This window comes from Microtus pennsylvanicus, chromosome X (genome assembly GCF_037038515.1).
Source record: "Microtus pennsylvanicus isolate mMicPen1 chromosome X, mMicPen1.hap1, whole genome shotgun sequence".
Classification (NCBI taxonomy): Eukaryota; Metazoa; Chordata; class Mammalia; order Rodentia; family Cricetidae; genus Microtus; species Microtus pennsylvanicus.
This window is the reverse complement of record NC_134601.1, coordinates 116,918,225-116,930,551: the sequence shown is the minus strand read 5'-3', so window position 1 is coordinate 116,930,551 and position 12,327 is coordinate 116,918,225. Positions and strand designations below refer to the sequence as shown.

Genomic DNA, 12,327 nt, shown 5'->3' with positions numbered 1-12,327 from the left:
CAAAGTCAGCAGGAAGTCGATCCACTAAAATGTACAAAGGTAACACAGGTATTGCAACTGAGACCCAAGCTGAGTGCAGAGGCCATAGGAATGATAAGCATGGCCTCTCACGATGGGAAGACCTGGGTCCTCAGGACCTAAGACACCGCCCCCGTTAAGGACTGAATCCAGGCTACTTCTGGCCTTGTCAAGAGTGTAACTGGCTGTAGACCAGGAATTAAATTTATTCTTCGTACATCTGTGTCAAAGAAAAATACCACAGGCAAGTAAAGTTCAACACCAGGGCCTTAAAAAGATAAAAGAAACAAATACATTAGAAATATTCTAAAGATGTTTTGGGTCTGAAATGCTGAATTTCAAGGGGAAAAGTTAGAAGAGACAAGGTTCAGAAGGAAAAGAACATTGGCTATCTTTCAACACCAAAAAAAAATGATGTACGTATACATACACACAGACATAGTACACTCATAGATGCATACACACACATACATATATACATACATACATATATATATATATATATATATATATATATATATATATATATATATATAGGTTTGAAGTGAAAAGAAAAGACATAAAATAGCAGCTATAATTAACCACACTCACAAAACAGCTTCTTTCCTGTGGAGTTTGATACAGGTCTAAACACACAACCTGAGACTTTGAAACACAACGGTCCCTCTCTTTACTCCATTTATATAAATTGAAAGGAAACCGTACATTGGAAATGTCAAAAGATCCTGTATCCCAGAAACCTGAAATACTGGAGGAGGAAGACAGCTTATAGTCAAGAAACGTGAGGCCTAAATTGGGAAAACTAAAGAGACCTGCTCTCAAGGACAACTGAAGGGACATAGTTTTCAAGTCACACAGGTAGCTCTAGTGTCATTCTTTATCTGATGTTCAATCAGCTGAACTATTTATACCCTATACCCCCTGATCTCCTGACCATTAACACAGAGTTCTGCAAAATCCCTCATGGTTGCATGGTCTCCTTTAATCCTTAAACTCTGGCTTTTATGGGAATATAATTTCTTTCACTATAGTAATTAGGACATAGGCCTATATTTTTAGAGGAAAACTCCTAGTTCCATGGTATATTCATTACAAACCTAGCTAATCATAAGACCTGGGGAAGAGAGACTTAAAAGTTTCAAGATAAAAGCATACAAAAACCCTGACAAACACCACTCACCTACCAAGAATTCAAAGGCTGATGCACAGAAGACAGAAAAACAGAAGCAGCAAATGGGGTGGTTACTGAGGAAAAAGTAAAGTTGTTTGCATAACAAGGCATCAGAATAGAGGCAGGTAAGCAGGTTTCACAATCTTAATTCTTTACAGCATCACTTACATGGTCAAACAGGCTTAGGAAATGAGAAAAGACTAAAACAAATGAGCCAACTGCCATGTCAAATTCACAAAACACAGACAGAACAAACGCAGAAAGAGTAGAACAACAACTCAGAGAAAGTGTGACTGTCAAAGAAATGAAAACACGGGATAGACATGATTATTGTGGACAACTGATGGCAGGAAAATAGGGGTAAATGAGTCTGAGCAGATGAGCTCTCCACGTACTAGATGTGTATGGACCACATGATGGATCTGCTAACATGTACAATTCTTATCTGTGAATAACCAACAGGACTGAGTCACACATCTGTACAGTATATCACAAAGGCGATGGGATACCTATAACACTCCCAGTGCTGTATCTTGTTCACAGAGCCTGATATCCTGACTGCACATCTTCACCCAGTGTTACCCCCTCTGCAGCGGGAGTGGTAAGGATAAAAGGAACATATCTAAATATAACAAAGGCAATATACAGCAAGCCAACAGCCAACATGAAACTAAATGGAGAGAAAAATCAAAGCATTAAGAAAACAGAAGGAGATCAAGCGAATACAAATCAGAAAGAAGTCAAAATCTCACTATTTGTTGATGATAGGATAGTGTACATAAGCGAACACAAAATTCTACCAAGGAACTTCTACAACTCATAAACACTTTTAGTAATGTAGCAGGATAAAAGATTAACTCAAAAGATTCAATAGCCCCCAATATATAAGTAATAAATGGGCTGAAAAAGGAATCAGAGAAACATCACCCTTCACAATAGCCACAAAAAGCATAAAATATCGAGGATTAAATATAACCAACAAGTGGAAGACTTGTACGACAAGAACTTTAAATCTTTGAAAAGAGTAATTAAAGAAGATACCAGAAAATGCAAAGATCTCCAATGCTCTTGGATAGGTAGAATTAACATAGTAAAAATGGCAAGCTTACCAAAAGAAATCTACAGATTCAATGCAATGCCCAGCAAAAGTCTTCACAGATCTCAAAAGAATAATATTTAACTTCATATAGAAAAGCAAAAAACCAAGGATAGCCAAAACAATCCTGTGCAATAAAAGAACTTCTGGAGACATCACAATCGCTGATCTTAAACTCTACCACAGAGGTACTCTACTAAAAACTGCCTGGTGTTGGTGCAAAAACAGATAGGAGGACCAATGGAAAAAAATCGAAGACAAAGATATTAATCCATAAATAAAGGAACACATGATTTTTGACAAAAAAATTTAACAAATGGTGCTGACATAACTGGATATCAACATGTAGAAGAATGAAAATAGATCCATAAAGATCACTATGCATAAAACTAAAGTCCAAAGGGATCAAAGTCGTCAACATAAACCCAAAAACACTGAAATTTATGAAAAAGAAAGTGGGAAGTGCATTTGAATGCATTGGCACAAGAAACCACTTCCTAAATATAACCCCAGTAGCACAGACACTGAAACAATTAATAAATGAGACCTCTCAAATCTGAAAAGCTTCTATAAAGCAAAGAACATAGTCAACAAGACAAAATAGCAGCCTTCAGGATGGGAAGAGATCTTTACCAACCCCATATCAGACAGAGGTCTGATCTCCAAAATATACAAAGAAATAAGAAAATTGAGCATCAAAAAAGAAATACTGGATGTACAAACCTAAACATAGAACTCTCAACAGAGGAATCTAAAATGCCAGAAATGAACTTTGAAATGATCAACATCCTTAGTCATCAGAGAAAGGGAACTCAAAACAACTCTGAGATTCCATCTGACACCTCTAAGAATGGTCAAGGTAAAAAACACTGATGAAAACTTATACTGGAGAGGTTGTGGGGTAAAGGAAACATTCCTGCATTGCTGGTGGGAATGCAAGCTGGTACAGCCCCTTTTGATATCAGTATGGCAATGTCTCAGAAAATTAAAAAACAAGCTTCCTCAAGACCCAGCAATACCACTCATGGGTATATATCCAAAGGATGCTCAATCGTGTCACAAGGACACGTGCTCAACTATGTTCATAGCAGCATTGTTTGTCATAGGCAGAACCTGGAAACAACCTAAATGTCCCTTCACTGAAGAATGGATAATGAAAATGTGGTACATTTACACAATGGAATAATACACAGCAGAAACAAGACAATGGTATCTTGAAATCTGCAGGCAAATGGATGGAGCTAGAAAACATCATACGGAGAGAAGTAACCCTGACCCAGAAAGACAATTATCATATATACTCACTCATAAGTGGTTTTTAAACATAAATCAAAGAAAATCAGCTTACAAATCACAGTCCCAGAGAACCTAGACAACAAAGAAGACCGTAAGAGAGACAGATATACATGGATCCAATCTAAATGGGAAGTAGAAAAAGACCAACTCCCCTGGGTAAATTGGGAGCATGGTGACCATGGCAGAGGGTTGAAGCAAAAGGGAGAGGCAGGGAGGGAGGGGAGCAAAGAAAAATGTAGAGCTCAATTAAATCAATAAAAAAAAACAGAAAGAAGGAAGTGAGGGAATGTGTGAAGTATGGTAGAGGGGGGGAAAAGTGAAGGGAAAGGGGTCAGACAGAGAAGAGGCACAAATGGAAGAAAAGCAGTAGAAAAGGAGAAATAGGTGGAAGAGTAAGACAAAGGGGGGGGGGATAAAGAAAGAATTGTGAAGGAAGAAATGGGAGTGACTTTTTAAAAAGGAAATCTAGCCAGGATACAAGCAGTGAACTTGAACTGAGGCCTCCTGAAGCAGAAATAGGAGGAACTCTGTTAGTTTGGGAGCATCCTAGTCTGCATAAGAAGGTCCACGAAATCCAGGAACACATGGACAGGCCTATCTGTAAAAGCAAATAAAAGTAATAAAAATGATGATGATGACGATGATAATATTAGTAACAATCACAAAAAAATATAATAGAAATCTAACTTTGGCTAGAAAGGCAAAAAAGAAAAAAGGAATGAAAAGAAGGAAGACAAATGCAAAGAAAGAATGAAAGAAACAAAGAAGGAAAGGAAGGAAGGAAGGAAGGAAGGAAGGAAGGAAGGAAGGAAAAGAAAGGAAAATTCAGACAGGAAAAAAATGTGAGGAAGGTTTTCCTGCCTTGAAATGGAAAAACAGTTTAGAATTTTTTTAACTGGAGGAGAGAGATAGAGGGAAAATGTGGAAGGATGAAAAAGAAGAAGGCACGAACTAAAGTGTGCTCAAAATAGAGCAAAGCAGGGGGACATGGGGAAAGAGATATAATAATTTAAGGACAAAGGAAGAATGGGCAGATGTTACAGGGAAGGAATCAGGGAAGGAGAAGGACTTAGAAGAAGAGGCAGAAGGGGAGGAGATACAGGTCAAATCAGATGCAGGAGAAGGAAATAAGCAACAATAAAGGATGGGAAAAGGTGCGGAAGAAGAAGGAAAGGGAAGACAATATCGACAAGCAAATGTTGAGAAAGAAAATGAGAAACACTATATAAATAATCAGGCCTGGCTATGGTGGCGCACGCCTTTAATCCCAGCACTCCGGAGGCAGAGGCAGGTGGATCTCTGTGAGTTCGAGACCAGCCTGGTCTACAAGAGCTAGTTCCAGGACAGGAACCAAAACCACAGAGAAACCCTGTCTCGGAAAACCAAATAAATAAATAAATAAATAATCAACCAGGAGAAAACTTAACCACTGCTGGCCAGTGCATCCAGCTTACTGGAAGCAGACATCAGGAGGAAAAAAGGAAATTTGCGAGTTCTGGACAGACAGGACCAATGAACAAATGAAGCACTGAACAAAGAAATGAATAAAGGACATACTATAGATATCACTGGGACAAGGGGGATCAGAAAGCATATAAAGCAGTGAAAATGACTTAAACTGATGATATACAGAGTTGGACAGTGTCAAACAATCATATATGCAAAATAACAGGCAAAAAGCTCTCCTAAAGGCAAACCTTAAATCCTGACAGCATTAAGAGTTGACAATAATACAAACCAAAAGGATCTTTTACATGTCCTATTCTTGAAAAAAAAAACTGAACCTCACATTAAATTCAATAAGTTTTAACCCTATGCAATACAAAAGTCAGTCACATGTAAACACGGCTCTCAGAAACAGTCACATACATATTCTATGCTCAGGGGCCAATCCCAAAGCAGCAGTAGGTAAATAATGAAACACTATGAGATATCACAAATATTCACAAAAGGAGTTTTATAATCTAAGTAGTTATAGATTCTTGGGATGATTTCTTTTTAAACCTGTTTTTCAACGTGCATAAATTACAGACAGGAGACCAAATAAGGATGATACTATACAGCCCGGTTAATATCTGAAAGAGCATTCTTGCATTTCTTCAAAGACACTATTGTTGAAAGGAGGAATGTCTATGACCTTGTGCAGGCCTGTGCTCCAGCCAGTGATCTGAGGATTTAAGGAGAACACATGACAACTGACTACTTCCAAACCCACCTAGTGACAGAACACCCACTGAGCTGACCTAGGCCACTGCAAGAATACATTTCAACTTAAAGCCCAAAATATGGGGAAGAATTGGTGGTTGGCTCATGGAAACAGCCTGAATACCCTGGACTAGGTTGGAGGCTGTTAAGAGCTAGGCCTGTCTGGGGCTTTCTGTGAGGCCCAAATGTATGAAAAAATAACTTAGTTTCTTATCCAAACTCAGGTACGTACTATACAGATAAGAGTCCTTTAGGTGATTTCATAATGGTTTATATATGTGTGTGTATGTTTTAAAGTATATATACACACATATATTTTTTAATTTTAATGATTCAGTGTTCTTATCCTCTGAGGAATCTCAAAGAAAAAAATGATTCAAGAACTTAAGCTGCTTCCTTTTCTTCAGTTCCTTCTCTCCCTCATGTGCAGAACTTTTATTTTTTACCATCGTAGCCCTGTGTGTTTTAGATTAGACTGACACATTTATGAAGGTATCAGATTAGAGTCAAATCATATGGATACTAGGGGTCTAAGCAATCTTATGTCTACATCAACAGCTCAAACCCATCAATATAAAACACATTTGACCGTATTAGAATATATTTTGTCTTGAAACTCTCAAATATAGATTTTGATATCTTAACATTTATGGAAATATTTCCAGAAAAGCAAAGTCAGATTTCTTGATTGAAAGTAAAGAATCTTTCTAAGTGCTTTAGCAATACACCCAAGAACTAAAATACAAAAGCAACAGAAGCACCTGAGGGAAGAGAGAGAGCTCTTTAGAATCCTGCTGTCCTCACTGATGAATATCTTGCATATCACCATAGATCCTTCATCTGGCAAGGGATGGAGATAGCGACAGAGACCCACATTGGAGCACTGGACTGAGCTCCCAAAACCCAGATGAAGAGCAGAAGGAGGGAGAACATGAGCAAAAAGTCAAGACTGTGAGGGGTGCTTCCACCAACGGAGAAGGTAGAACTGATCTAATGGGAGCTCACGAAGGCCAGCTAGACTGGATCTGAACAAGCATGTGACCAAGCCGGACTCTCTGAATGTGGCTGACAATGAGGGTGGACTGAGAAGCCAATGAAAATGATACTGGATTTTGATTCTACTGCATGTACTGGCTTTTTGGGAGCATACTCTGTTTGGAGGCACACCTTCCTAGACCTGAATGAAGGGGGCCTTGGACTTCCCATAAGGCAGGGCACCCTGACTTCTCTTAGGACTAAAGAATGAGAGGGATCGGGAGTGTGGGAGGGAAAGGGAAAAGGGGAGATGGAAGGAGGTGGAAATGTTAAATTAATAAATTTTAAAAAAACAAGAATCCTGTTGTCCTATGTAATTACTCCCAACCCTTCTGCCTCTTCCTTCAGGCAGTCCCTCAGCCTGGCTTCTCTTAGTTTTCTCTATGTTATGGCCATACTTACCCCTCCTGTACTTGCATAAGCTACTCCTCTGAATCCTGTACATTGGGGTCCATATTGAGGAATTGCTTCTCCTAATATAGCAGGTTGAATTCTGATGACAGGTTCCTGAGAGAGACAGAACAGGGGATGAGAAGTTAGAGAAGATAGTAAAGTTTGGGATGAGGTGTGCTTACACAAGTTGACTGCTGGTACAAGTAGGTTTATTAGCAAATTCTACATCCTATATACAGTTTTCCTGAAAGGAAAAATGGGATAGTTTCAGCAAAAATTCTATTAGAAGAGGATGAAGTTAGAAGTAAGTAAATCATCTAAAAACGCACAAAGGTAACACAGAGCATTGCAAATGAGACCCAAGCTGAGTGCAGAGGCCATTGGAATGATAAGCATGGCCTCTCACAATAGGAAGACCTGGGTCCTCAGGACCAAGAGATAGCGCCCCTGTTAGGGCCTGACTTCAGGCCTCTCCTGGCCTTCTCAAGAGTGTACCTAGTTTTAAACCTAGAATTAAGTTCCTTCTCTGCACAGCTGTGTCTCAGAAAATGCTGCTGACAAGTCAAGTGGGAGAACAGGGTCAGAAGAGTGAAAAAAGAAAGAAACACAAAAGAAATATTTATAAAGGTCCATTGGCCTGAAAACCTGGACCTCAGGAAGCACAGGAAGAAGAGGCCAGCGTCAGAAGGAGAAGAGTGTTGGCTATCTCTCAAGAACTGAAAAATCGATGCATGTGGTGTATGAATATATGCAAACATCTATAGACACAATTTATACATAAATACGTAAATATATAGGTTTTCAGTGCCAAGAAAATACATAAAATGGCAGCTATAAATGGCCACACTCAAAAAACAGGTCCTTTTGAGTAGAATTTGGCACAGATCTGAAATAAAATGGTGCTGGATACACAAACTGAGACTTTGAAACACAAAGGCATCTCTGTTTTGAGTTGGGGTGGAATTTGACACAGTCCATGTCAGCCTGGTGTCCTGCATATATACCTCAGCAGGTACGTTCAATCAAAGGACCAAGCCCGGTAATATGGCCATGGGACCCACTGACAAAATACAGGCTGTAGGCGCCTGATGTCCATGTCCCACACAGGGTAGGCAGGTCCCTGATAGAGCACAGTGTTCGTGAAGCTCCCCAGGTCCCAGTACCTGGTGGACATTATCTCCAGAACAAGACAGCAGCCCCGAGTTGTCTGCGAGGAACCGTGTGCTGCATACTGGGTCACAGTGTCCCCGCAGTATCTTCATCTCTGAGCCTGTATTATCTTCCTCATTCTCCTCATCCTCCAAAGTGTCACAGGGGAAACAGATATGAGATGTGTCCACAAGGTGAGGATCTGATTTCAGCTTTTTGAATCGTAAGCTCCAGAGCTATATGCAGGAATTGTCAAATCCAGCAGCCAGAAGTTTGCTATCAGAAGAGATCTCACCTGCAGCTCTCAACTCCATTCCATATAAATTAAAGGAAACCTTTCATGTGGGAATGTTAAAGGACCCTGTATCCAAGAAATATGGAATAGTGGAGGAGGAAGATGGCTTCAGTCCACCAGTGCTGTATCTTGTTCACAGAGCCCGATATCCTGACTGTACATTTTCAACCACATTTTTCACCCTGCAGCACGACAGGTACTTGGGGTGTAATAATATTTTCTTTCAATGGACTGTCTTCTTAATTTAATATTTCTTTCATCATTTGCAGGTATTCTTAATATGCATCAGTGGGGGGGGGGATCATTCCCTCTATCTTCTACAGACAACAGAGGCCCAGAAGATGGCATTCGCCACCATGACGTGGAGGACTAATAAAACAAAGGTTTTGTTCCCCCAAAACAGAAGCAAACATCTATGTTCCTACAGCTGAGAGACAAAATCAGAACACCTCAGAAGTACGGAGGAGACCTCATCTCATAGCCCAGAACTACTCACAGACACATAGCAAACATCTTTTCTTGTAAGGACATACAGAAAACAACAACAATATATAATACACAGTGAGTTCCAAGCATGACTAAGAACAGCAAAAACAGCCTAACAAAACCTGATTGGGAAAAAGGCTTGCATGCATACCAGAGATGAGGGCAAAAACAGCATGAAAAAATACTTCTGAGCCATGCTGCCCACAACTACAATGGAACTACTATGGAGGAGGCAGCAGGTGGACCATGAGCTCAGGACAGTCCAGCACAGGAGCCAGTTTCTAAGTTACATTCTCTTAGGAAAACAAAAATGACCTTTTAAATCAAGTACTAGGGAGGCAGAGGCAAGGGGATATCTGTGAGTTCAAGGCCAGCCTGGACTACAAAGAAACTTCCACACTGCAAGGAATGTTACACAGAGAAACCCTTTTCCATAAAAACAAATAAAAAAATAGAAAATAAATTTTTACACTACACAGTGTGGTAGACTCATGAAATCACAGCAATGTAGAGGCACTGATAACAGTATAAACAACCTAAGTCCTCCAAGGACACAATAAGAAAATGTCACATGTTTTAGATACAGAGCATTTTGCAGCCTGACCTAGGTAATTTTAAAAGACACAGATTCAAATTAAAAATGTAAAAAAAAAAAACCCAGAACCTTAACTAAGAGAAGCATGCAAGAAATTGTAACTGTATACAAGAAAATAAAAACCTCCAGAGTAGAAAAATCATAAATGCATACAAGAAAAACCCTCAAGGGGACATCTTCAAAAACATGGATACAAAACCTGGCAAAGAGATTCAATGAGAAACTTATATTATGGATTCAAAGAATCTGCTTCAGGAAGCTGTCCTTAGGAATCTTTATGCCTCCTGTAAGTAAAAAGGCCTGCATTCCAACAGATGCAGACATATGGAAAAAGCACTAAACCTATTATCTCACGCATGCACACAAACCACACACACTCAGATGCAGAGAGAGAGACAGAGAGAGAGAGAGAGAGAGAGAGAGAGAGAGAGAGAGAGAGAGAGAGAGAGAGAGAAAGAGAGACAGAGAGTAAGAGGAGGGAGAAAAGGAGGGAGGATGGCACGAAGTAAGCTCAGGAGGGGAGAGACAGATTCAACCCAAAACTGAAACAAGAGATTCAACATGAATGAGGACGGTCACTCAAGATAATACCACAGTCAAAGGCTATGTGACATGTTTATGCTGAAATACATTAATAGGAACACTGTCCAGTGCTGGACATAAAAACAGGGATGAAAATAATCCTTTACATATTATTAAAAGTGTAAACAGATGAACTATTACCACCTGATCCTACCAGGATCATGAATTCGAACAGGTATATATCCTCAGCTATACTACGTCTACATCCAGAGTATACCCTTAAAAATACAGAGATCTAGATGTCACCAATGGGACCTTGTAAGCTACAAGTCACCCTCTGCCCCAAGCCCTCCTGTCCCACGCGACCTCAGAGGAACTCTAAAAGATAGACTGAAACCACACAGAGATATCCCAGAGGTGAGTGCCAACCTACCCGGCAGGGTACCCCACTCTCTAAACCTACATACAAGGGTAAAACCTCAGGCACTTCCACTGCCTGTCACAGCTTCTCGAGCCAGCCAGCAGGGAAACTACCTGCAGTTGGGCTGCTCCAACACCCCATCCCATCAATTGGACCCTGTAAGCTACAAGTTCCACTCTGCCCCCAATCCCTCCTATCCCCAATTACCTCAGAGGAACTCTGAAGCACAGGCTGCAAATACACAGAGAGGATGAATCAAGTAACTCTGAAACACAACGTGACTGTACAGAGTGGACTAAGAGAACAGAACAATAGGCCTCAGTGGGGGATCAGGAAGCTTATAAAGCAGTGTTAATGACCTCAGCTGATGACATACACATTAGGACACTGTCAAGAATTCAGATATGTAAAAAAAATCACTGACAAAAACCTCTCCTAAATGCAAACCTTAATAGCCTGACAGCATTAACAGTTGACAAGAATACAGACCAACAAAATCTTTTACATATTCGATCCTGCCAGAAACGGAACATCGCTTTAGATTAAGTTTTAACCCTATGCTATACAAGAGACAGTCACTCGTAAACACAGCTCTCAGAAACAGTCACATATGATTTCTACGGTCAGGTGCCTATATCTGAAGCAGCAGCAGACAAAATGACAAAACTCTACGAGTTATCACAAATACTCACAAAAGGGTTTTTAAAATCTCAGTAGGCATACATTCTCGGGATGATATCTTTATATGCCTGCTTTTAAAAATAAATTATAGACAGGAGACCAAAGAAAGACCATTCTGTACAGACAGTTCAACATTACCTAAATGTGTTTGAAATCTAATTTTGAAATAACATTCTTTCATTTTGTCAAAGACACCATTGCTAAAAAAGAAATGGATATAACCTGGTGCAGGCGACTCAGGCCTGTGCTCCAGCCAGCTGTCTGAGGGTCTGGGGAGAGCACATGACAACTGACTACTTCCAAACCAACACAGTGACAGAACAGTCACAGAGCTGACCTAGGCCACTGATGATGACATATTTCAAACTTAAAATTCAAAAGATGGGTAAAAATTGGAATTTACTCATGGAGATGTTCTGAAGAACCTGGACTAGGTTGGAGGTTGCTAAGAGCAAGGCTTGTCTGGGTCTTTCCCTGAGGCCCCATGTATTTGAAAAAATAACTTAGTTTCTTGTCTAATTCCAGGTACACACTATACAGGTAAGAGTCATTTTACATGCTTTCATAATTGCAATATATAGACACACACACATATGAATATATATTTTATAAGCATATATACACACACATATATATTAATTTTAATGATTTAGTGTTCTTATCCTCTGAAACATAGAGATAAACTAATTTGAGATATTAAGCTGCTTCCATTTCTTCAGTCCCTTCCCTCCCTGTTGTGTAGAAATTAAATTTTTCTCCTGTTCGTTTTGCTTTACACTAAAGATATCTATGAGGGTATCAGATTAGAGTCAAATCATATGCATACAATGGGTCTAAGCAATGTTGTGTCTACATAGACAGCTCAAACCCATCAATATGAAGTACATTTGAACCTGTTAGGAAACATTTTGTCTTAAAACTCTCAACTATATGTTCTCATGTCTTTAAATATATTGAAACATTT

At 39.6% G+C, this 12,327-nt stretch overlaps 2 protein-coding genes across 7 annotated transcripts in view; both read right to left on the bottom strand.

Annotated features, from left to right (window-relative positions):
- Positions 1-7,317, bottom strand: part of Scml2 (Scm polycomb group protein like 2) — a 157,775-nt gene extending 150,458 nt beyond the window's left edge. For all 6 annotated transcript variants that reach the window (XM_075958084.1, XM_075958088.1, XM_075958086.1 and 3 more), the window contains exon 1: positions 7,224-7,317. The gene's annotated coding sequence lies outside the window, so the exon portion shown is untranslated. The remainder of the gene's footprint in view (positions 1-7,223) is intronic.
- LOC142840506 (uncharacterized) overlaps positions 5,650-12,327 on the bottom strand; it is a 91,051-nt gene continuing 84,373 nt past the window's right edge. Inside the window, exons 14-16 of the mRNA XM_075956995.1 lie at positions 8,378-8,599; positions 7,224-7,328; positions 5,650-5,748 (exon numbers count right to left, since the gene is read on the bottom strand). Of these exons, the coding sequence (XP_075813110.1) occupies positions 5,650-5,748; positions 7,224-7,328; positions 8,378-8,599 (426 nt within the window). The remainder of the gene's footprint in view (positions 5,749-7,223; positions 7,329-8,377; positions 8,600-12,327) is intronic.